Consider the following 25,261-nt stretch of genomic DNA (forward strand, 5'->3'; position numbering starts at 1 on the left):
GACAAATCCAGACTTACTGTCTTCATAACTGGAGTAAATAACTCTGTGGAAAAGTACAAAATAGTAGATAGGCTTAATATAGCTTAATTTTAGTGACACTTCATTATGATATTCTTAAAGTAGAACACTATAGATAAACTTTTTATTAGATAGAGATTATGAATGTGATTGAACAAAACCAGCTCATTGTGCCTAATCATTGCTTTGCTTTGTGACTCAAAGGAAATATCAAAGGGAATTCTGAAGATAAAGTTCTGGTTCAAAACCTTTTCGCTGGTGATAAATGATCATGAATGAGTAGATGGTTAAATTGCAAATTAAAGTAAATCTAACTTGTTAAAATACTTCACAGGGCTATCAGAGTTGTTTATTTTGATACTGGTCATTGAGCATTGTTTTAGAAGAGAATTTAGGGGTTTTAGTGGACCACAGTGGTATGAGTTACCCGTGTATTTGAACTAAATTTAGGGATAACTAACAGTGGATGGAATTGCTTCAAAAAGTTCTGTCAACCATATCTGAAAAACCCTAGGAAAAGCTACTACAGATGAAAACTCCTTACTTGTGACTGAGCAACTGCTCTAAAAAGAAGCAATCTGGGCAAAACATAACAAAAGACAGTGAAGTTTGTGACCCACAGGATGGAAAAGCTGCAAAGTGCTTGAGAAGGCCTGATAAGTCAGGAGAGAAGAAGTAGGAACTGGATTGCAAAGAATAGTCCTTATTTATGTAATGCATACTGAAGCTGATAATCGGAGATGATGGGCGTTGTCTCCTGATCCTGGTTCCCTGTAAATATGAAGAACCAGTGAGTGGCTCATCTCTGGGAAGAGGCCCAAGCTTACAGGCCTTGAGACAAAAGCTGTGGAGCTTGAGTATTCGGGCCAAGAGCGGCAAAAGGAATATTGCACCAATTTTCTCTGCCCACTGCAATCCACCCCTCAAAAAAAAAACCAACCCAAAACAGTAGATTGTCCTTTTACAGTGAATGAAACGACTTACTGAACAGAACACATATACCTTGCTTTACCACCATCTCTGGGGGAAAGACAGGTAATACCGTGTATGTTGGTGTGAAATTTGCAACTTTAATGTGAAGAAGTGATGAAATTTTGACTTGTTTAAAGATTATAATTTTAAAATAAGTAATCATAATGAAAAATGTCATCATTTGTTGTGCTGTAATTTTTTTTGTTCTGTCATCTCAAGGATTAAGAGTTCAAGTAGCTGACAGGAAAGAAAAAAACAAATTATTCTTGATTATATATGCAGTCAGACTAGTAAATATATGGATAGTACCCTTCAGTATTTTCCAAAAGTAATCAGAAGAAGCTTATTTAGGAGGAATTGAATTTAGGCCAGTTTAATCGTTAATTGTTAAACTTAAACTGGTCTCATGCATTCCTTTGAAATGAAAAATTTATGAATGACCCGAAGTAGACTCCCTTGAATTAAATTTGGGGAAAATTACCTACTTAAATTTTCAGTAATTGAAACTTCAATGATCAAATGATCAAAAATATTCATCTTATGCAAGAAAGCTAATGTCTCAAATTATTTGGAAGTTTATTTTTTAGTGCTTATGAAAGTAATGCTGACAGTGTTGAAGAATTAAATATATGTGAATTCACAAAATAGGCGATGAAAATACTGCTTTTTGGCAGTCCCATTAGAGAACATTCTTATGGATGGTGCCTTTTTCCAAATAGTAAGACTGATATACTGCATGCACATACAATCCTTGCCAGCTAACAGCTTGCTAGGTTTGCTTGCAGTGTGTTGTCTGAAAATATGTTTCAGACCATCAGATAAATGCAGTGTGCACTGAAAGTGTTGACATTTCAGCAAGAAGGGAAAAATCTAGCCACCACTGCTTCAAACTCTCAAAACAACTGTATTCAGAGAAACTGCAAATTCTGTAAAAAATAGAAAGCAATGTAGCTGATTCTCCAGTTGTGGTTAATATATGGTTTTCAAAATACTGAAATTGGGAGTTTTACAAGTCGTTTATTTACAAGATCAGATAGTGAAAGATGAAGTCAGATGCTTGAATGTCATACTTTTTTCCGTAACTGAAATGCAATGTGAAAATAACTGGCACAAATTATTGACTTAAGTATCTTAATTGTGCATAGTTCTGTGTGCTGTGATAAAATAATAGGTGGCAATTTGATTTCATAAGATTGCATTTTTCATTTCAAGTTTCTAAACTTATACTTGGTTTCTAGGTGGTGAAAATGAAGTTTCAGAGTGTCGTGTTACTGATGGCTCTTGCAAAGCTTTTAATGAACAAAAGAATAAGCACAATGGGGGGTTCAGAAAAAATAGAAGACTCCAAAAGGTCAGTTTAACTGGACATATTGTTTGTTTAGCTCTTTCCTTTTCTTGGGAAATCACTAAGTACCTTTGTATGTACAAAAAAAGAAATGCATTCTTTATGCACCAGCAACTTAAAAACATTTCTGAATCTCACTGTCCTTGAAATGTTATGCAAATGGTGTTCGAAGACCATACATATAACCACGGAACTCAGCTTTCTGGTAACTTGTGGTGGCAGAGTTGTGCCAAGTTGACCTTGTGAAGGAGGTTGGTAAGGCAGCTCAAAACATTTTAGTTAAAAAGCCACTAAAGTAACCTGAAAAGATGCCTATCCTTTGGAGTAGTTGCTAAATGGGGTAGGGAGGCTTGTTTATTTTGCAGTGGACCATCCCCAGCGGATGTTTCTGCAAGATAAGATTTTACACTATATTTTCTTCTAGGTATGGGTTAAAGCTAAATTTATTAACTTACTATTTGAGCTCTGTTTGGATGGAAAAAAAAATGAGAGGATTGGGTCAGCACTGAATCTCTTTTAGGTATTTTTCGCTTGTAAATGTTTTGTTCTATGTAAATACAAAACTGATCAAGAAAATAAATCATTATTTTTACCACTAAGTAGCAACTCATACAATTAAAATGAGCGCTGAATTGTTTTGAGAATGGGAAGTCCTAAAGCACTGAAATATGTCTGAGGTAATTAATTATGTGAAATAAATTAGACAGGTAGCTATTGGTGGAGTTTCAAAGAGATTAATCATAGATTTTGATCCTCTTTTATGGAAGAGTTCTGAGCAGGTGCAATTAGTAGCGAATGCTGAGTAGCAGCTGGAGAAAATTCCTATTCAGTGTTTTGAGATGGCTTCCTTCATCCCTCTGTTTCAGCCAGGTGATAATACAATTTGACTCAAATGTCAGTAACATAGCAGCACATACTTTCTTTCATGTCATTAATACTGTTTTTTATAGTTTCAAAGGTTTTCAGTTGCAGTTTGGCTGTGCAAATTCATATAGAGACAATGTTGTGAGTTTTTTTGATGGAAACAGAAAGAGAACTGCTCAAAAAGATTTTATGTGATTTAACCAGTCTGACAACCAGACAGTTGCACTGAAAAGGTTTACTTCATATTTTCCTCAAGCAATTGTCTGTTAATCTATCGTAAATGTTTATGAATATGTCTTTATAAAACCTATTTTCAATCATTTGTGTGCATACATCCATGCAAAATTTATAAAGCCAATGTTGGAGATCCCTAGGAAATTCTTAATGAAGCAATTTTAAGAGGGTATTGTTTTGAACAAAATTAAACTGAGTATCTATTTTTTTGTAAATAATTAAGTTGCAAAGCTTCACTAGTACCACTCACAATATGTTCTTGAAGCTTTTTAAAACCAACCAACATTATACAAATTTTTAATAAACACTTTTTTGCAATGGCTGCAGCTTAAACATTGCAACATTTTGCTAATATTTGACAAAGTGAAAGTGAAGCTGAGTTAGAAAGTTTAGTTTGTTTCCTTTGCTTAAAGCAAAAAGTATATGAGAGAAACAGCACAAATATTTTTAAAAAATATTTCATTGAACCATAGTATTATGAAGAATTTTCTAATGCTTACTTAAATCTTAAAATAAAGTCTATGTTGAAAATACAAATGCAAAAGAAATGACATTTCCTAGCTATTTTAATGGACTAATGTTTCCAGAAATGTGACTATGTGAATATCCTGACCTTTTCTATATAAAAAAAAAACAACCAAAAAAGCCCCCACCAAACAAACAAGCCACATTAAATTATAGTCTTTGTAGAGTATATACAGTTTCGTACTGAATAATTCCAATATGAAGCTTCAGATCATATTGCTGATGTTCTGGGCATCTATTGTAAGTGTAATCTCTTAAATGAATTACTTAGCTGTAAGTCTCTTAATTTGGAAGCAATGTAAATTGCAGTTAGCTTTTTTTTCCATAGAAAAAGTGTTTGAAATCTAATAGCTGTTTGAAAACATTTTACGTGTTTGCTGAATATAATTCGTAGACAATGTCTGAGCTGAAATTTTTTAGAGTACTTTACTTATATCTCATTCACTACAGTGTATACCGCAGTAAACACTACAATTGTAACTCATTTGCTCCAGTGAAGGCATGTCAGCATGCATTTGGAGTTTATAATGTGATGGTAAATTTTTTAAAAGCCACACAAAAATATTTGTAGGAAATATGACCAAGTGTTAACATTATTTACTTCCATGGCTATTTCAATATCTTGTTTGTAGTTTCTTTAGTCTGATATAAACTAAGCTGTAGATACCGTATTTCTCTGCTGTATTATGCATTTGTTTTCTTCAAAACCTCATGCAGATTGTGTTTCTTGTATTTTGTTTTAACTCAAGCTAAAATCAAAATTTACTTTGTTCAGGTACTTTTATATCACAATTTTAGATCACAAGTACTCATATTTTCTTTCTTTATCTGTACTATTTATATAGGCATGGCTACTGTATTCTTAATGTGGAAGACTTCTAATCAAAGTTCTCTAAAATTGTACTGTCAATTAACCAAAGCTGTGAAGACAGAGCAGTTTCGAACATTTTAAGTTTTTCAGGAATCTTTAATGGCATTAGGAACAAGAGTTTTGGATTTAAAGCAACACTACTCCCCAAAAAACCCCCAGGAGTTTTAGTGTGTTGTACTTATTTAAATGCAGTGCATAAAGGTATTATAGTTTTATAAAAGTGGCCTCTAGGTTTGAAATTCTTAGTTTTGAGACATGACCACCTAAAACTGAGGATTGTTCCAATTTTTTCTCACACAGAGTTGATAAGGATAAACATTGTGGATTAATGCTGAGGAATGTCAGCAGGTGGCTTCCCTGCTCTACAAATCTAAGTTGATGATACTGGATTGCAGGGAGAAAGTTAAGCCTTTATGCATTGTGATGCATAAATTATTCAATGGAATTAAATATTTAGTCCTTTGCTTTGCATAAGGAAGACAAAATGAAATAGCTAAAATCAGTTTCAGTTGTGTTAATCTTTTAGCATGAGGGTTGAGTGCTCATTTCACTGCTTAATGTCACAAAAATGTTCACATTTATCACAACACTTCGTACATGTCACAAATGTAAACATTTTGTACTTTAAACAGATCAGAGAAAAACCCATTATGACTAACCAGTTAACTGCCATTTTTATTCAAATAAAGACTTATTTCATATTTTCAGAGGGCTATGAGAGCTGATAGATATCTTTTAAAGGATATAACAGTATCACAACACTAGAAATGCAACAGGAATAAATTTTACAATCAAAAAACCCCTTAAAATAGTCTTCCAAGTGAATAGAACAAACTCTTCAGCCGTGAGAAAAAACCAGTTAAGTGTCATGAAGGATAATTAAAACCATATTTTCACAGAGAAGACAGCATGGACTTAACTGAAATTCCTTTAGTTTTGTTTTTAAACAGATTCGTCTTGGCTTGTATTTCTGTAGCTCTTGGATTTGGGTGTAGGTAAAGTTATCAACACTGAACTTAAGAGGTTTTTTGAGAGAAGAGGAAATTTTAACGAGAATCCAAGCTCATGCTGTGGAACAATTAGTGTGAAGCAACCTATTGTTAGATCCTGCTATCAAAATCCTTTTTGAAAATATTTTATTCATGACAAAACAAATTTTAATATCCTGAAAAATATGTAACTGTATAGCATGAAGTATCTTGCCAGAAATTCAGGAAAGTAACTTTATGTCTTTAATTGATATGTGCATATGTAGACTGCCTTAGACAGATTGCATCTGTTTAGAGGACAACATCTTTTTATGTTTTCCTTCCAATTTTGATTTTGTAGTTCCCTTGAATAGGTACGTATTTTAAAAACTGATACTTGAAGTGTCACTGACTTCAAGCTGCGAATTAATATTAAATTAGTGTGAATTAGACAAGGTGGAAGCATGGAAGCTCATTTACAGTTAACAGTGAAGAAACTGGAACTACCTACATGATTATGGTCTGGAGAAAATATTTGATATAATGGGAGTAGTGGACAGGTGGCCACTGAAAATTATTCAAATTGATTGCTTCTGGCTGTAGAAATTAGATGAGTAACTGAAGCTACAAATTATAAGAGTGCTTGCACCATCAAGAAATTTTTATGGTACCGACACACTGATGGTGTGATTTTTCTGCATACCTGATTTGATTCTAGAATGTTTCTTGTTCACACGATGTCTCATCTAACATGAAGTAATCCTGAAAGTGTCTGACCAGCTCTACCTGGTGACAACTGAATAGTTGATTATTGTTCAACTGTAGTTATCTAGCTGACTCAACATAAAGTTGAAGAAACAAGTTGTCGGGAAACAAGCTTTTGGCAAGGCACAGCTTATGCTATTGCTATATCCAAAATATAGCTGTGGTCATTTGTTTGCACCAGATGTCCAGATTTTGAAATAATATTGGCATTTGAGAACAAAGTGGTGATCAATAAGTGGTGTTAGTATTTGTTTCATATAAATGGAATACAGAGATACTCATGTGATAACATAGTTTTTTCTTTTGGTATGAAGTTAAGTAATAAAATACTCAAACTTCCTACTGGCATAATGGATTTTAAAAGTGTTGAATGGTATAAGAGTGGTGTATAGGAAAAACTAAAATGAGTATCAGCAAGGTTAATGAAGAGATAATGAGATGTCTAAAATCACTGACAAATATTCATAGTAAATATTTGAAAAGCAGAGTCTCAAAATACTGCCTGTGACTTGGTGTTTACTGGTGGTTGGTTTTTTTAAATTGTTATTCTAGCCTTGACAGTGGTTGGTAACTCAGCTGAAGCTTTATGAAGAGCTTTTAGTTGGTCATAAGTCAGCTGTCCAAAGGAATTGTTTACTTCATTGGATCATTGTGAAAGCATAAACAGTTTTTAATATCTGAACAGGTGAAACAGATTCTCTTCTACATAATGCTTATTTTTTTGTTGAAATCATTCACAGAAGGGTACAAACTATTTTTGTTAACTTTGGTGATGCTGGGGGTGATGGGAAGAAGTTCATGTTGTTTAAAATTTCAGCAGAAAAGAATTAACTGTGCCTGACTTTCTCGCAGGTTACTTGGGAAGGCAAGTATACATCGGGCGTTATTTGGTGTTAATGATAGAATTAATTTATGCATTACTGTGGTCTTTAAAATTTTTCTGCTTGCATGTATGAGTTTTTCTGCATAACATAACATTGTCCCACGATAGCCTTTGTTCCTCTTTCTCCTGAATTGCGGCTTTTTGGGGGTGATGGAGTGTCCTTCCTTCACCTGAGCTTTCATTTTCTGTTACAGTCTAAACTATAAAGTAGCTTTCTCCTCCCCTTAGAATCCCACTTCTTGAGATTCTCTTCTGTCACATTGGCTGACTCTCCCTCTCCGTTTCCTCAGGTTTCACATTATAGGTTCTAGAGCTGAAACTTTCCTCATTAAAGACGGTTGAGAACTGGGCTGGTGCTTTTCCTGACTAATGCTGACCAGGAAGCCAACTGCTAATGTGTAGCTCTTGGGAAAGCTTGGGCTTCCCATCAGAATGGAAATCACTGGTGCCTGTGCTTGCAGAAATGGTAATCATGCCTGTTGGCTTCTTTTCATGTCAGGTTGATTGAGTTGGAAATTTTTGGTTACAAAGTGGGGGTGGGAAGGAGCATCTGTTCTCCTTTTAGTCTTTGTTTGTCCTACCAGAAGAAGTCAGTGTCTAGTTTTGCTGATGACCACAGACAGATAAACCTGTCCTTAGAAGCCTGCAGAATGTTGTGAGAGCTGTCCCTTGCTATGGAGTTTTGTATCCCCCATGGTTGACTTTTTTTAATATAGTTGTTAGCTATTCTGGTTGCATGTGGAAAACTGAAAATGTCAGTAAGTTGTAAACTGTGACACTGCTAGCTTGAAAAGTCTGAAGCTATTCATCATCCTTAATATTTCCAACAGAAGTTCTAGGAGTTCCTATGTCTGTGACTGCAAGACTTCTCATTTTTTCTCATCTTTGGCAATGAAGGAAAGCTGATGTCCAGGCACCTGTCATGTCATCTTGTTTTTCTGTCTTCTGATAGCCTGCTTTGTTTTTTCATCTTTCCCCATGGTAGTATTGATTTAGTTAGGATGGGTGCATTTTTCACATCTTTCTAGTGCCAAAGCAGAGGTACTGTATTTTGTAAGGAAATTACAGTCAAAATTGAGTTTGCAGCCAGAGGAAACTGGAAAAATATCAGTATCAAAGGACTGATAAGCAGAGAAAGGCCAGCCAGAAAGTAAATTACAGCTTTGAATAATTGCTGTTTGAAACTACTGAATAGTAATAATTCATTACAATTAACAATTATTTTCAGCTATGAGCCACAATTATTTGAATAGAATAAATTAGCGTAGCACAATTTATAGATTGTTTCTAAAAACAGCCTAAAAGTTTTAGATCCTCATTACAGCCTTCCTGGATAAAAGCAGAGTGAAAGTAACCTGATTCTCAGATATTCCCATACCACATATTGCTCTGTTTTTTGGCTCATTTAGTAGTAGGACTGAAGATTGTTCCTTCTGAAATACAGCTGTAAAGATCAAAAGTGAGTATAAGAGTTCAGAACCTATTTCAGAACCATCTGATGGACCTACAATAGCCAGAGAAAAAAGGGATTGGAAGAGTACAAAACTGATAGCATAATAATCTTGTACTCTTCCTTACACTTTATTTGCACGTGTACGCACTGCTTTCCCCTGCCCACCCCCCCCCCCCGCCCCCCCCAAAAACCCAAGTCCTTTATCCCTGGTATATTGACCAAACGACACAGGGTAAGTATCTTGTTGAGTCCTGAAGGTGAAGGTCTTTTTTTACTTCGTCACAGCATACATCTGAGTTTGAGAGGGCACTGAAGCTTTCTTCTTTCAGAACTTCAGTAAACATTAAGACATAAGAGGAGCATTTGGACTAAGTAATACAGAATTAAAAAGTGGTATTTATTGGTTGATGTCCTTTACTGAAAAATATTTGAGTCCCAGGTTCTTGACCCAAAGACAAAATGAGATCTAATACTAGGCTGCACGTCATACATGTAAAACTATTCCTGTCAAGTACATTCTTGGTCACATTTTAATTCATTTGTTACTTATGAAAAACAACTCATGACATTCTTAAGGAAACAAAATTTGAGTTCACTTTCTTGAAAAGCAGGTTGTACCAAACACAGCTTTTCTCTTATTGTCCTTCAGCTCCAAGAAACACTTGCTCAAACTTAGAAGACAGGAAGAATGCATTTTGAGGTTGGACACATATTTTGCAGCATAGGTCAGTCAATATATAGGAAGTATCATGTTGTCTTTTAAGTACTGGGAAGATTTACAAATACTATTTACTTTGAGCTACTGAAATACGTGTTTTATATTTCATATGACTTAGAAAAACCTTGTTGACAGACTCTAACGAAATATTTAATGCAACTGTGCTCCTAAGAAATATAAAAAGGAAAGCTGAAGCATGTCATTTATAACACAGCCCATATTCCAGACCCAAAAAATAAGTGTGTTGTAATTTAGACTATAGATACACAGCTCTTCAGGATTCAGAGATTAATGATAAATAAAAGGGCCAGTTAACTTACTACCACCTTTTCCAGTGTTTTATTAATAATAATCCTGCTACAAATGTGCATTAGAACTCATAATGATGCTCACCAGATGTCTTTGCTGGTCAGAAAGGAAAATGCAAACTCTTTTTTTCTTTTTCTTTTTTTTTTTTTCTCCAATAAAAGCAACATGTAAAATAAAACAGACACAAAGAGCATAGAAGAAAAATTGCATAGCAAGGGTGGGGAAGCAATTAACTTGAAAAATGTACAACTGAAAATTAAAAAATGGTTTGGCTATGTTTTCTGCTTGGTAACTGTAATTAAAGAGGACTGCTTGTCTTACTGAAGCAATAAAACAAAATGTCTGCTTAGGAAATGGCCTCAAACTTGCAAAAATATGCAGTTCTGAATGAAAATTAAATAATAGCTCAGAAGAAATTAACTTTATTCCCGTTTCTACCTTTTGTATGCATCCTTCTGCCTTCTTGAATCTTTGAATCACTTTGAAGTGCACTGACAGAACATTTTCCCAGAATATTCTATACCATCTTATATGCTATGTGCTGTAGCATGAAAGTTACAATTCAAAAGCTGACTTTGCAGGGTAATGTCAGGATAGGCTGCAGGTTTCCCAATTTGTGTGCATCCAGTATTTTTACTTCCCTATAGATAAGGTATTAAGGAACTGTTAACAAACATTTCTTCTCTAAAGCTGAAGAAGCAGCTGTAGCATCTCAAGCTACTCTAGCCTCAGTTTATAATAATTTTTTTAAAAAAACCAAGTTTGGCAAAAGTAGTGGTCTGATTAGTAATACTTCCATGACATTTCATTTATAAAAAGTTGTGAGGAAGGGTATTGTTCTGCACATTCTAAACAGGCATGTCTGGATCTGGCTTTGGAGCTAGTAATATACCAGGGCCCCAAGAACCTGGTGCAATTCTGTTGTGTGCATTTAACTCCAGACTTTTAGCCAAAGAGCTTGTTCTGATGGTGGCGAAGTTCGGCTTCAGATGCTGAAGGAGAACATCATGACCATGCTGAAGCATACATATGTGGCATAGATGAGATTTTCAGCCGAGAAAGACTGGGCAGAGAAGAGTAAAACCTTGCTTTTAAGCCAGGCTTTGTGCCTTCCCAGGCTGTCACACCCCAGGATTCTTTAATGTTCAGGAGTTTATGCAAATCCAATGATGTGTATTAAGACAGTATGAGGTATGTCCTCATTATTGTATAATGGGGCCCTATGTCTGATTTCAATCATCTGACCCAATCTGTGCAGTAGAATGCCTAATATTGCAGTCCTTCGGCCATGAGCACCCTTACTCAGTATCTTACTAGATGTCTTTTTGAGTGTATACACTCAGATTTTGAGTTTATATTACTTCATATTTAATACTAATTATATTAATGTTATGATGGATGCGTTTAATATATATTGTTGCATTGTTAACATTTTTCTCAAACTCTTTGAGTATGAAACTCAAATGTGAGGTTCTTGGAACTTCCAAGAGCAATTAAATGTGACTACTTATTTGAAGCTGAAGGTAATGCTATAGAAAGTCTTTTGGCTAAGAATACAACAAATGTTGATTACAGGTGAGTGTTTCACTTGTCAGGCTAGCAGTAGACTAAGGCATCATCAGTAAGTATTGCTGGCAACAAGTTAAAACTTGGAAGCTTACTTTCCCAAAACTACTGCATAGAATTTCTCTCAAATATTTCTATAGAAAAACTTCATCTTTTCCTCATTTGAAATTTTATTCCATTCTATTATTTATAATTTTTACATTTCACATTTTCACATTGTGTATATTTTCAGTTCTGAAGTATTGTATAGCTTACATAATGTTGTCTGAGTGCATGTTTATAATGAATTAAAACAAATATTGAATATGCTACATTATGTTTCTTCTGAAGCCTTAAATAGTATCTGGGGTTTATATTTTTCAAATTTACCCAGCCACAGAATGAAATTACCATTTGTATGTTGAAAAGGCTACTTCTTATACTATCTTTAATATCTAGCTTCTCAATGGTATCTAAATTGTGTTTTATTTATGCAAAGATTTTTCATATAAATAACAGCTATACGGTCATGGTGGACTCAGTCTACAGGGATAATTTCAAGAAATTCTGTTATTAAATGTGATGAATTGCTTGAACATTTAATGGAGAACAATTCTGTACTGATAGAGAGGTCGGATGGAGTTGCATCAGAGTATGTTCTCTCTTCTGTGATTCATTAGTGGGTAAAATGAGTTACCCTTGAGTGTTTTTTGGCCCATGCTACCAGCTGTAATTCAATTCAAAATATCTTTGTGGTCTCAGTTCAATATATTACTCAAAGGAAACTGAATTTTAGCAGAGACTTTGGGAGCTTACTGCTTCCAGTTGTGGTAATATATTGGGGGGGGGGGGGGCGGTGGCAGAAGTGGGAATGAATATTTCTTATGAGCAGTAATTATCTAGAGAAATAATTTAAATTCATATATCGATTTTGAAAATTATAAGTTGCTTGAAATCATTGTATATAAGTCAGTTGATCTACTTTTTCTACAAAATTTAAATGTTTATGGATACATATTTGTGCATGTTTATGTAGCTACAAGTAGTTCTTAGCTAAGATTTTCAAAACCTCTTCTTACATATATTTTTTGTTACCCTGTTGTATTCAGTTACATATTTCTCTGGCACTGCTAAAATTCATGTTCTGTCCTACCGTTGTGCATACTAGAGGCTTTCATGGTCATTGCTGATGACCAAAAGATGCTTCTTTCTTTTCTGACTGCTGTAACACTAATTCTGAAAAAGCTCATTTAAATTTTGAATGAGACAACACTCCTATTTTGCACATAAGCTATGGAGGGTATTGCAGGGGAAGGGGAAGGTTCTTTTTAAGATATCTCAGAATTTCTGGTTTAAGGTTTGTAGTATTTGAGTACACTTTGTGTGTTGTATTTCTCTGACAAATTTTATTCACTAGACAAGATTTAAGAGTGAAAGAATGTTTACTTAAAAACCTGGACTTAAAATACTAAAGTAGTGAGGAAATTTTAAAAAGCTACAGTATCAAAATAAAATAAAATTATACTTTACAGTAAATACAGTCTTGTTTCAGCAGCATCTCAGACAGTTTCTGCCTTACTTTTGGAAGAAACTAATTTTAAATTACAGGTTTTCTTGGTTGAAGGTTAGCTGTCTTTTGCTTTCCGCCCGATCATAAGAAAGAAAAGGCAGAAGACTAATACTGTCCTTTTTTCTATGGGATCCCAGACTTGGAAATCCTTTGCTTTTTGTTTTTACTAATGAAAATTTACATTCCTGTCTTGTGTTATATCTGATGCTTTGATACCAGATGTGCTGAAGAGGTTTCCTTCCTTCCTTATCCTCAAATTTTAATATTTCTAGTATATGTTTTAATTAGTACAGCCTCTTCCCTAGGTGATCCTGGAATGATGAAGTAGTTTAGTCCTTTTAATGGAACAGTTTCTAATTTAAGGGTTTTTTTCAGAGGGGAAAACTTTTCAAATTTTTGATATTTTCTTGTCTCTTTCATGTCTCTAGCCATCAAGGACATTAGTTATGACGAGTATGTCTTCTGAGTAAGTACTGAATATTTTGACTCTTTAGTCAGCACACCATTTAAACTTGAATGTTGATAATCTTTTTATGCCTATACAAAATGAAGTTTGTCTTTGGACCATATGTTAAAATACTTTATTTCATTCTATATTCTTGAGACACATACATGCATGTATGTGTCATTGCTATGGACGGTGTGTGCGTTTGTGTTGCTATGGTGCAGACTGAAGTAGCTGTTCCATAGGTGAGCTCAACAGGGCTTCAGAGCAATAAAACTAAAAACTTAAGCAGGTTTTGAATTTTTCTGAAGGAAGTATAAAAGGTAGTTTTTCTGTAGTGAATGGTTCAGACTTTCAGTCCAATACTTAGCTTTTCCCTGTACATTTTAATTATTTCTGTTTAAAAAGCCATAATGTGAAACATTTCAAAATGTTTTCTTTCATACAAATAGTTGCTGAAGAAATAGTTAGCCACTTAGTTTCAAAACATTAGAAGCAGCTGCCACTGCATATTTTGGGGGAGAGTTAATAATTTTCTGGCATGCTCTTATCGTTCTCCTAAAAGTCTTACAGCATAAAGAACATCCAACAAAAACATAATTCCGTTTTTCATACTACACTTGCTTACAGTTTATTCAATTCTTTTTCAAAACTCAAAGTATTTCTACTACCCACAAATCTGTTTCAAGTTCGAAGTAATTAAATCTTGACAGTTACATAGATATAAGTACTCGGAAACAGTACTTAGTGGCTATCCTTTCAGAAGTTATTTGTAAATGGTGGTCAATAGCTATTAATAAGTATACTAATATATATCAGAAACATAAAATGGAATTCATACTTTTCTCGTGTTTAATGTAACTGGATGCTAGTAACACCAAGACTACAAACTCACTTTGCAAGTCATGCAATACAGAATCACTGTGGAGAAGGGAAAGATAACAGCTATAGTGGAGACGGGAGTAGTGGAAAACAGAGGCTGTGATCCGCCTAAAAGAAGAGAACAAATCCTAGCAGAGCTGGGGAAAAAGTTCTTTTATTGAAAGAGGTCTTTAATATATTATTTATTTTATGTTGCTTGTATGTTGATTTTTCTCACTAGCCAACTACTATTTTATTAAATAACGATGTCTAGTGATAACAATTGCTTTTCTTCGGAACTTTGTCATCAGGATTATGCTTTTGGCTGCCTACAGTTATGGGCACTCATCAACCCGTAAATGAGTGAAGGGAAAGGGATTGCTTCTGAAAGAACTGAACAACAGAAAATAGTCCTCCAAAGTGTACAATCCAATGACCAAAAGCCAGTTTTACTACCAATTAGCTACGGCGTCAAAAGTTGTTCATCAGAATTTACATTTAAAGATCATGAGTTCAGTGTTTTTATGGCATTGGGTTTTGAGACAATATTAAATGCTGCTCCTGATTCATGGCCAGCAGTTACCTGTTTTTCTGAATCACCATTTTGCTGTAAATTTGCATCCAGCAATTTTTGCAGCTGACTGAAGTATAAACTAGTGAGTTTTCACTGTAATTTATGAGGTATTAGATTCAATTCTTGGACAACAGGACTTTTTCTTCTCAACATAAGGAATTTTGTGTAGACACAAGGAGGAAGAAAAGCTTCGGATAGAGCATGGAAATGCATCCCCTGAGCCTGCAGTCTAGGCCGGGTCAGCCCCTGTGGGTTGCAACATTGCAAAATCGTTCCCTTGTAGGCTATGTCAAGTTAAAACTCATCAAATGAAAAGAAAACATTAATATTCCAGTAACATTCAAGACAACATAGCCAAGGCCAGAATTCCCAGTAACCAGTGTCTGGAGTGAGGCAGTTGAGTCAATGTTTTGATTTTTTTTTTTTTTTTTTTTTTTTAAGTGTCTCCACATAAAATACCATTGTTTGACTTAAGTGTGAAGTTAATTTTCTACACTTGTTTGCTGTTACTATTAATTTATTTGTTTGAATCTCTTCAAACAAATCAATTGTTGCATTCTCTGTGAATAATTATTTTGCAGATTTTGTTAGAGTTCCTCTAAGTAGTGTCTGCTTTAGCTGGAGTATTTGGGGAGTTGCTGAGTTACTTTCTATAGAGTGAAATGTAGCGAAAATAAAAGAAACCCCAGAGGCTTCTGGAGGTGTTCTGAGTGTGCTCGCATTATGTCAGTGATTAACTTAAATGTTTTACCTGAGAGGATCACCATTGTGATAGATGTGACAGTGTTCAAGGTTGCACTTCATTGTTTTGTCTCATATAGCATGCTGTGGATATTTCCAAGTCAGCCAAGGGGAGCAGAGAGGTCACCGGAACTGGGCTTTCATTTACAGACCTTTAATGATCATTTATAAAAATGATTTATAATAAAAATAATAAGAACAGTAACTTGTTCTCATGCAACAGCTTTTCTGTAGTGATACCAAGATCTCACTGTTTTCATGGTAATATGTTTAGGTTCTCTAGTGTAGCTATGTAGAGAACTCAAATTAGAATTCCAGTTGTAGGTGGCCATTCTGGAATTTATGTTTAATTGTAATTTTAAGGATAAGTGAATTTTTAATGAAGCATTGGCACAGATGTATAAGTAGGAACCCAAAACTTTAGGACTTCTCTCTAAATTTAGACACAGCATTTTATTCAGATGCTGAAAATCTGGTGCTTCCTAATGAAAACCTCTTAAGAGCGCTGTGTCTAAATGTTTACATTTCTTGGTAATACTTTTTTGATAGTACTACAGAAACAACCAAGAATGAGGCTCTGTTGTACTAGGCATTCTACACAAACAATCTTAGATAATTCCTGACTCAAAAGCTTCTATTTAAACAGATAAGATAGATGTGGGGGGCAGAAGAGCTTTGATGTGCAAGTAGATATGATTGTGTGATGACAGAAAAGGGTCTGTTTGGACTCTGTGGGAAGGCTAATGAATTTAGGGGTAGCAAATGGGTAGGGACTTAGTGAGAAAAGGATAAGAAATGATTAGCGAGGAAAGAAATGAGGAGAGTTTCAATTAATTTGTATGTATGCTTTTATAATTCTGCATATCCATTCGACATTATATGAGTTTTTTCCTTTTCTCGTTTTTAGGGAACAAAATACAGTAATCCAGGTGGTGAATAAACTCGGAGACTTTTTGCTCTCAGATGATGTATGTGAAACAACAAGTCATGTAGTTACAGGAAGTCCTCGTCGTACCTTGAATGTTATGCTGGGAATTGCTCGTGGATGTTGGATTGTTTCTTATGAATGGGTAAGGAATATTTTTTAATTTTACTACAGAATAAATTAAACTTCTTTTTATAGCTGAAATATCAACCATATAACAATGTTTGTGTCCATGTTATGTACAGTCATGCAATGTTCAGATATTCAGGTTTTCCTAGAGGAAATTTGCCTGTGTGAAGCTCTATTACCATGACTTACAGTCTTTCAGTACTTAATCTAACCAAACTATTCCTGTATTGTGCTTCACTATATATTTTAGAAATGCCTGAAGTCTCATCTCATGGATGAGAAACTCATGTCACGTTATTTTTGCACATATTAAAGGCATCAAGATGATAGTTGAATTCATCCCAAAAGCCTCTCAAAGCATCTTCCACTGAGGTCACCGCTGCCGTGATTCTGCTTTTGAGGTCATCCAGATTGGTCACTAATGGTGGCAGAAAATCATGGTCTTCAACTTAATCCCCACAAGAAAAAGTCTCATGGTGTAATGTCTGGGGAACCTTAGGGTCCATCTTTTTGAAACACCCTGTATTTCTGCTATGTTCTGAAACACATACTATGTTCAGCATCAGTAAAAATGAAGGGGAATTATTAGATATTTTGCTGCATATTTGGAAAACTGTAAAATAGAAATAAATAAGGAATGCTATTTGTAGATGAGTAGTTCGGAGACTTTGTAATTTACAGAAATGGTTCCCAGATGTCCAGATCAAATAAGCAGTGCCTAGCCTCAGAATTTATTGTGCATTACCACATAAAGTTACTAGACTGTTACTGTAAAGTCAAGAAAATCATGAATTGCCGTGCTGGGTCCAGCTGGGATGGAGTTAATTTTCATCATCATACCAATATGCTGCTTTGTTTTTGACTGGTGACCAAAACGGTGTTGATAATCCACCAGTGTTTTTAGCTGTTGCTAAACAGTGCTTGCACAGCCTCAAGGTGTTCTGTTTCTCAGTCAGCCCTCCCAGTGAGTAGGCTGGGTGTCCACAAGAAGTTGCGAGGGGACACAGCTGGGACAGCTGACCCCAACTGACCAAAGAGATTTTCCGTATCGTATGACATCATGATCAGCTATAAAACTGGGTAGGAGTTTTTCCAAAGCAGCCATGGCTTGGAGACTGGGCATCAATCTGCTGGTGGGAATAATTACTATTACATCAATTGGGGGTTTTTTTTAGCTTTATATTTTTCCTCTTCACCCATTAACGGTCTTTATTTTAACCTACAAGATGTTTGAGTTTTGTTTGTTTTTCATGTTTCTTTTGTTTTGTTTCTTGCTTTTGCCCATCCAATTGTTTTCTCCATCTTCTGGGGAGAGGAGTGAGCAGTGACTATGTGGGGAGTTACCTCTCAGCCCAGGGTTACACCACCACAGCTGCTCCCTGTGATAATAGGGACATTAGCCACTCAATTTGACATTGCAGATGACAGTTTTTCAGTTTTCCTCATGTTTCCAGGGTTGTAAAACATAACTGTGGAATTTATATGGAAATAACCGTTCATCTTTTACAGAAAAGAGCTGCAGGATACCTTTTAATTTTTTTCGTTTCCTTTTTCTTATAAATACTTTAAAATTTAGTTGTTGAGATGAAAACAAAATCAACTACTGTTGCCTTTTTGTTTTCAAGATGTCTGGGGAGGGGCAGGGGTTGAACTAGACAGTCTCCAAAGGTCCATTTCAGCCTCGACTTTTCTGTGAGTCTATGCGTCTATGGATGAAATACATTGAAGTATCTGTGCCACATTTAGCTTTGTATGAAGTTTTAAACATTAACAACACATTTGCTATAAGTTACTTTCTCATAACACTGGAATCAAACCTGAAAGCTGTGTATTTCCTTAAGAAAAAATTGAAATAACTAAAAATGCAGATAGCTACTATAAAAATCCAGTAAAGTACTTTCCTATCTTTGTACCTAAGGCAATATTTGGATGATCAGTATTCTGGCAATTGGTGTCCTGGGATTTCATTGCTTGTTTTATGCACTCTACTTCTATGAATGAGTCCATGGTGGAAACATTAACACATGCCAGTAGTGACTAGTATCAATGCCAAATTTCTTCCTGCTGTCTTATGGGCTACCCTTTAGACTCATCACAGGACCATCTTTGTGCCTCATATGATACCAATAACTGGAAGGGTTCCAAAGATTAGTTTGTTCCTGTAAATGTTATTAGACCTAATGCTGAAGTTGTGTTCACTCGTTTTTTTGAGCTGCTGTTTAGACAAAGTTCTGAAGTTACTAGGAGAGCTACATGAGAAGAAACTATAAAAAAACCCTTCAGAATTCAGTTCTCCAAATGACAAGTTTGTTCAGTCGTTAGTATCTTCTTATCTGTCAGTATTGCTACTTTTAATTTTCTTAGACCTGTGCTTAAACCTTTCACTGAGGCTGTGTACAACTCTGTTCATAAATGTCAAGTAATTAAATAACTTCACTGAAATATTGCTTTGAACTTTTTAAAAAACAGTTTCTTAGTCTGGTTAAAGATATGCATCTTATCACATAAGAGCATTCTTATTCTTGTCTTATTTCTAATCGTGTCATAGTCATAATTTTGCCCTCCGTTTACCCAAATTAGTTGTTGAATACTTTAACCAGAGAAGAGAAAACTGAAGCCTTTCTTAGCCATCAGGAGGAATTCTGTAGAAAATGAGTCAGGAGAATTTCATTTAAGCAAAATCATATTTTCATTTTATTAATGCTAAAATATTAAATCTTTTAATGCCTTTCTATACTGTATTCAATCTTACCATAATACTATAATTGGTAAATACATTTAAAAAAAAAATACCATAGTACTATAATTGGTAAAATACTTCAAAATATTTAAAAGAATCAGTCTATTTGGAGAAATCACTGGTACTTTTTAAACAAGACATTAATCTTGAGTACTGATGATTGTCTTCTGGAAGATGTTTCTCAACATTTTAAGCAGCTGAAATATTTCTTACTGTTGCCTTTTGTCGTGGAACATGGGGAGACAAACTAGGCTACAGTATTTTTTTCTCTTCTGAGAAAAACTTAAAATTATCTTTCTAAAGATGGACGTTGGAGTAATATATTTATCATTAGGCACTTAATATTCATAGCAGGCCTTTTGCATATATTTCAAGATAAGTATTCAAGTACAATACAAATACCATATAATCATTCAGGGTATTAGCCGGATGACTAAGAGGCCTTAAATAATGGCTAGGCAAACGGTATTTTCAGACTCTTGAGAACTTGATGTTCAACATAAATTTTCCTATATTGCGTTGATAGAAGAACATAGCTGGTATGATATACAAAGGAAAACTTCACACCACGTTTAACCTTATAGCTGTATAATCTGCAGGATGCTTGCTGGAGCTCGATACCTGAATTAGATAAAATAGTCCATACTTGAGGACAAGGTAACAGAAGATTAATCTATGTGAATCTGGAGTCCAAAGTGAAAAGAAGACATTCTTTAAGACTGAAAGAGGTCCACACAAAAAAAACGTCTTTTCCCATTCTCCTATTTCCTCTGTATTTCCTCCTTTCTTATGTTCTCCATGACCATTCTTCTAACGTTCAATGCATACTTAATACCTCAATGTTATCAACTGTATTGTCCTAACTTTCAATATTCCTATCCAGCATTCATGCTTGAGCTGTACTGCTTTATCATTACATTTTAACTTAAATCTTCTTTTGTAACTGCACATTTGAGAACTTTAGCTCATCTCAATATAAACGCTTTTATGTTCTGAAGTATTTCAGGTTTTCCTGGTCCTTTTCCACATTGTAAGGAGCTGTTGAATATGAGGATATTACTGACTCAACAAGAACAATTAGTTTACTCAAGAATAATATTGCAAATCATAACTTGGTTTTGTCTTACATGAATTTGAAGCATTTTTTAGTGTTGCTGTGAAAAGATAGCGATTGAAAATTTGCCTCTACCAAAGTCAGAAGCAAGCGTTCAGTGACTTAGAATGGAGAGCTCTTGACTTTGTGTTCATGAAAACTGAATGTTTTCGTGAATGGTGACCTAATTATTTACTGCGGGACCTGCTCATGAACTCTCTATCTAATTTTCTTTTTATCTAGAAAAGTAGATACAGTGCCTTTGTACTCAATTCCAGAGCCATGATAGACAAGCTTTAATCCATCTTTTGTTAAGATAAACAAAATTCGTTTCTAAACAAAATTCTGTAAATACTACAAGGATGTATAGAGGTTGTTACTGTAAAATTGGCCTGGAAGATGAAATGGGATTACTTAATCATAACTAATCTTTTGGGTTTATGTTTTAATCTATTTGAGTTGTTTGCAGTTACTCTTGGTACAAACATCATTTTGGTGCTATAAGGACATGATGTACGTATTATACGGCATGGTACATCTGTTCCTGCTCAAGATTATTTACAAAGAAATTATTCTCATGCAGCATGTCTCTAAGAATTGTATTAGAAGTTACAATGTTCTTGGTTCAGTTAAAGTTAATTTATACTGTGATTAAAAGAGAAATGACTTGGATTAGGAAGTTTCTTTTATTTGCAATAAGTATACACAGCTATAAGTATAAAGCTAACAGATTTCAATATTCTTTTTGTACATTGTAAAAAGTAGTTGTAAAAAATATATACAGGTACCACCTTAAAATTTATAACTCAAATCCTAAGTCGCAGTCTTAACTGTATGTTTTTAAGACATTAGTATACTTTTCATGACTAAACACAGCAATGTGTTATTACATTTTGAATATTTTTAAAGGTCATTGATTTATTCATGTGATTAACTCTTATTTTTAGGTTTGGTATGATATAATGACTATAGAAATTATTTTCTCTTTTTGTACAGCTGTTGCATTTTCAAAAATTTGGTTGTGTGTATTCTAAAAGTAAACATAATATTCTTTGGATTTTTGTAATGAAGTTCAACAATAAGTTTGAAGATGTGCTGGTTTTCATTATAAACAAAAAAATACTGTTCATTTCCAATAGCATGCAAAATTGGACACCTCCCATCCCACCCCCGCCCCTTCCCAAGTGAAACATCACTTGCCACATCACACAAAGCACCAGCTTTTGTAGCAGTTCATATTCAAGTTTGCTGGTTCCCCTGAAATTCATCAAACATAAGCTACTTTGGACTAAAGAATATAGAACTTGATTTGATAACAAGATTACTTTCTAAATTCAGTTTACAATTTGTTGCTTATAGCAACAGATTTGGGGCAAAAGTGCCCTTTACAGAAAGTTATTTTTCTACATACAATTAAGCCATTTTATAAGATATACATTACTAGTTTATAAGTAAGTCTGTTCAGCTTAGAATCTTGTTTACCTAGTGAGCCGTAACATTGTAAAGGATAACTTTATGATGCTTGATATCTATTTTGCCAATTTTTGTCTAAGGGGAACATGTCATAGCACTGCTTCCCAAATTTTATGAGGCAAAGTATTATAATTTTAACAAAAACTAAAAAAATATGAATTTGTATGGCATCTCCTTCCAAAAGAATAAAAAAAATACAGAATATTTCAGTTAATTGTGAACCAAGTATGGGAATAATTTAACGCACCGATGAAATTCAGCTTGTTCTAAGGTGGATAATGACAACGGTTTAATGGTGCATGGCTGTGCTAACAGTAAGAAACAGACATCATCTATTTGAAATGGCTAGAGAACCATTTAGGGAAAATGTGACTGCCAGAGATAGAATTGTCCTAAGCATAGGGATTTACTTTCTAATAAAGTCCGTATATCCAATTCTGAGGGTATACACACACTTTTTGTTCACATAATTCTACCTGTTGCTATAGGAGCAGCAGGGTATTGAGGGTTTGCTGTGGGTTTTGAGGTTGCATGTATGAATCGCGCTGTGTCTCCCTACTGAGTAACAATACTTTTTTTGACTCATATTTGAGGCTTGCCAAATGGCAACTATAGGAAGGGTATTGCAAAGCTCAAATATCTGTAAAAGGGGAAAGTTGTTGAATTGTGTGACAGTGGACAAACTTGGCAAAGAACTTACCAGTCTTTTACTTATATGAGAAGCTTTATGGCTCAGCTCACATTGATGAAACCTATGAGGAAAATAAATCCCTCTTCCATCATATTGTGCTTCAGAATTTAAACTAAATAGAAATTAGTAGGAAAACACCCTTTATACAACTGAAGGGTAGTTCCATTTTCTCCTAAAGATGCCGTTTTTACCACTTGAGGAGTAGTCTCTGAACACTCTTTGTGAGGCTTTTAATGTTATAGTCTGCCAGATGCACCTTATCATTATAAATTGTTTTGAAGAGTGGTTTAGAAAATCAACCCAGGAAAAAATGTTGGATAGAGTATTTTTGTGGAAATTTTACAACAACAAGAAAAGTGTATTTCAGAAATTAAAAATATAACCACTTCAAGTAGTGGATAAAGATAAAATATCTAGAATGAGATAATAATTCAAGTACTATATTAATTTGCCCATCTTATCAGTAGAGAATTATTTCTGTGACAGCCAGAGGAAATATTTTAATATACCCTCAGTTTTCAATATGTAAACATGAGTAGTCCCTGCAGAGTTAAAGTGAACCATTGTGTGATGGCCCTGAAGGGAACAGAAGACTGAAACTTGTCCAAAGTGATCTCCAAGGTTCACATCAATCCAGTGCTTCAGAGCTCAGTTGAACATAAATTATCATGTTAATCTAGGCAGTCAGGACTCTGCACTGTTAGCAGCTGGTTTTTGTGATCTAGAATATGCAGTTGACAGAAGAGGATACCAGAGAATTAAACAGAGTTTTTCTTCTTTGCAGGCTGATTCACATATGTGATGTGGATTATGTACAACAGCTTAATAGGGGCTGATACTGGTCCAATATTTTCAACATTTTCATTTATGATCTGGATGATAGGACAAAGTCCACCCTCAACAAGTTTGCAGATGTTACAAAACTGTGATGAGTGCTTGCCTACACCAGATGGGTGTTCCCAATCAGAGAGAGCTTGACAGGCTGGAGAAATGGGCCAACAGGAACCTTCTGAAGTTCAGTAATGAACGGAATCAAGAGAACAGAACTGATATAGCAAAGTCCCCTTTTCAAATCTTTACTCTGGTTTTATGTATTGTGATGCGAAAGGTTGACTCTTCTAATATCCTCAGAAGGTTTTGAAATTTAACATAGCTATGCATAGAAATATGACTTTGGTATTTTAATGGTTGGTTTCAGCTGTAAAATTTGTACCTGATTGCTTGATTTTTTTTCCAAGAGTCATTTGGTTTGGGTAAGTTAAACATAAAACCAACTATTGTAACTTCATTGTTACTTCTAATTACACATTCAAAGAGTTTGCTATTTTAGAAATTATAAGAGTTCTACTTACCACTTAACTTATTCTAGGTTCTTTGGTCTTTGGAATTGGGCCGTTGGATCTCAGAGGAGCCATATGAACTTTCATCCACCTTTCCTGCAGCTCCTGTAAGTTTAATGGCCCTTTAAGCTTGTGAACTTTCTTTTGTTTATGTGCAAAATGATTGGCCTTCTAAATAGCTTTTGTGAGCTAGAAGGCCTACTAGCACAAATATTTTTTTAAAGCAAATACTTTAAGGAGTTATTTTCTCCACCTACTACTTTTTGAAGTGTATGCAAAAACTTTGGTATACATGGAAAATGCAAAAAATTGATTCATCAATTAACATTCTGAATAAACCAGCTTCTTTTTTGAGTATAAATGTCCTTTATTTCATTTCTGGCATATTTAATTTCTGTCTGTGCTTGCATATAAACTGGAGAGGCATGTTGTTACCTAATGGAGAGATGTGTCAGGTCATAGACTCAGTATTTTCAGTCCAGAAATTACCGTGGCACTGGAAAATTATTATGGGCTTCTAAAACTACTAAGTAGGTAAAATGAAGCATTTTTCCTGCCTTTAATGATAATTCTTAAGTACTGAATTGTGAACTAGTGCAGAAGTTTATCTGTGGGGGCATGGTATATCTGTGCAGATACAAGTGTATCTGCACTCCATGGGTTGTAATTGATTAAACTGTAATTTTAGTTTGGTTTTAAAACAAGTAAAATTCTAGCAGGTAACTAGTCAATCATTTAATAGTTGTGCCAAAAAGGTTTCACAATTTTTCTTATATTGTAGCAGCTAGATAAATATATTATTATTGGCTACTTGTTTCTCACAGTTTCATACAGGATTTGAAGAAAAAACATTTAATGGTGTTTGAACTTCATATTTACTATAATTATATTAACTGTTAGGAACTTATTTTTAACAGTTTCTAATCCTGTAATTTATGTAAATTTACATGTTCAAGATGAAGACTTTATTTCATGCTTATAAACTGTATGTTCTCAAATTGTACGGAAACTGTAGCAGTTATTCTAAAATAAGCCCAAACAAATTAATCATCCATTATAATGTGGTGTTTTTTTCTAAAAAGAGGAAGTGTGGTTTTTTTAATATAGCAAATACATTGAGAATGGCAAAACTTGATGTGAAAAATAGGTAAGAGCTTGTTCTTTTTTTTCCTGTTTTCTGTATTTGTATGAAAACAGAACACACTACTT

The 25,261-nt window shown here is 34.5% G+C and overlaps 1 protein-coding gene across 2 annotated transcripts in view; it reads left to right on the forward strand.

Moving 5' to 3' along the window:
* Window positions 1-25,261, forward strand: part of MCPH1 (microcephalin 1) — a 123,732-nt gene that overhangs the window by 21,569 nt on the left and 76,902 nt on the right. For both annotated transcript variants that reach the window (XM_065631791.1, XM_065631792.1), the window contains 4 exons: window positions 2,229-2,341; window positions 13,469-13,506; window positions 16,569-16,731; window positions 24,082-24,159. In XM_065631791.1, coding sequence (XP_065487863.1) covers window positions 2,229-2,341; window positions 13,469-13,506; window positions 16,569-16,731; window positions 24,082-24,159 — 392 coding nt within the window. The remainder of the gene's footprint in view (window positions 1-2,228; window positions 2,342-13,468; window positions 13,507-16,568; window positions 16,732-24,081; window positions 24,160-25,261) is intronic.

The sequence above is a fragment of the Caloenas nicobarica genome, chromosome 3 (assembly GCF_036013445.1).
Source record: "Caloenas nicobarica isolate bCalNic1 chromosome 3, bCalNic1.hap1, whole genome shotgun sequence".
Taxonomy (NCBI): domain Eukaryota; kingdom Metazoa; phylum Chordata; class Aves; order Columbiformes; family Columbidae; genus Caloenas; species Caloenas nicobarica.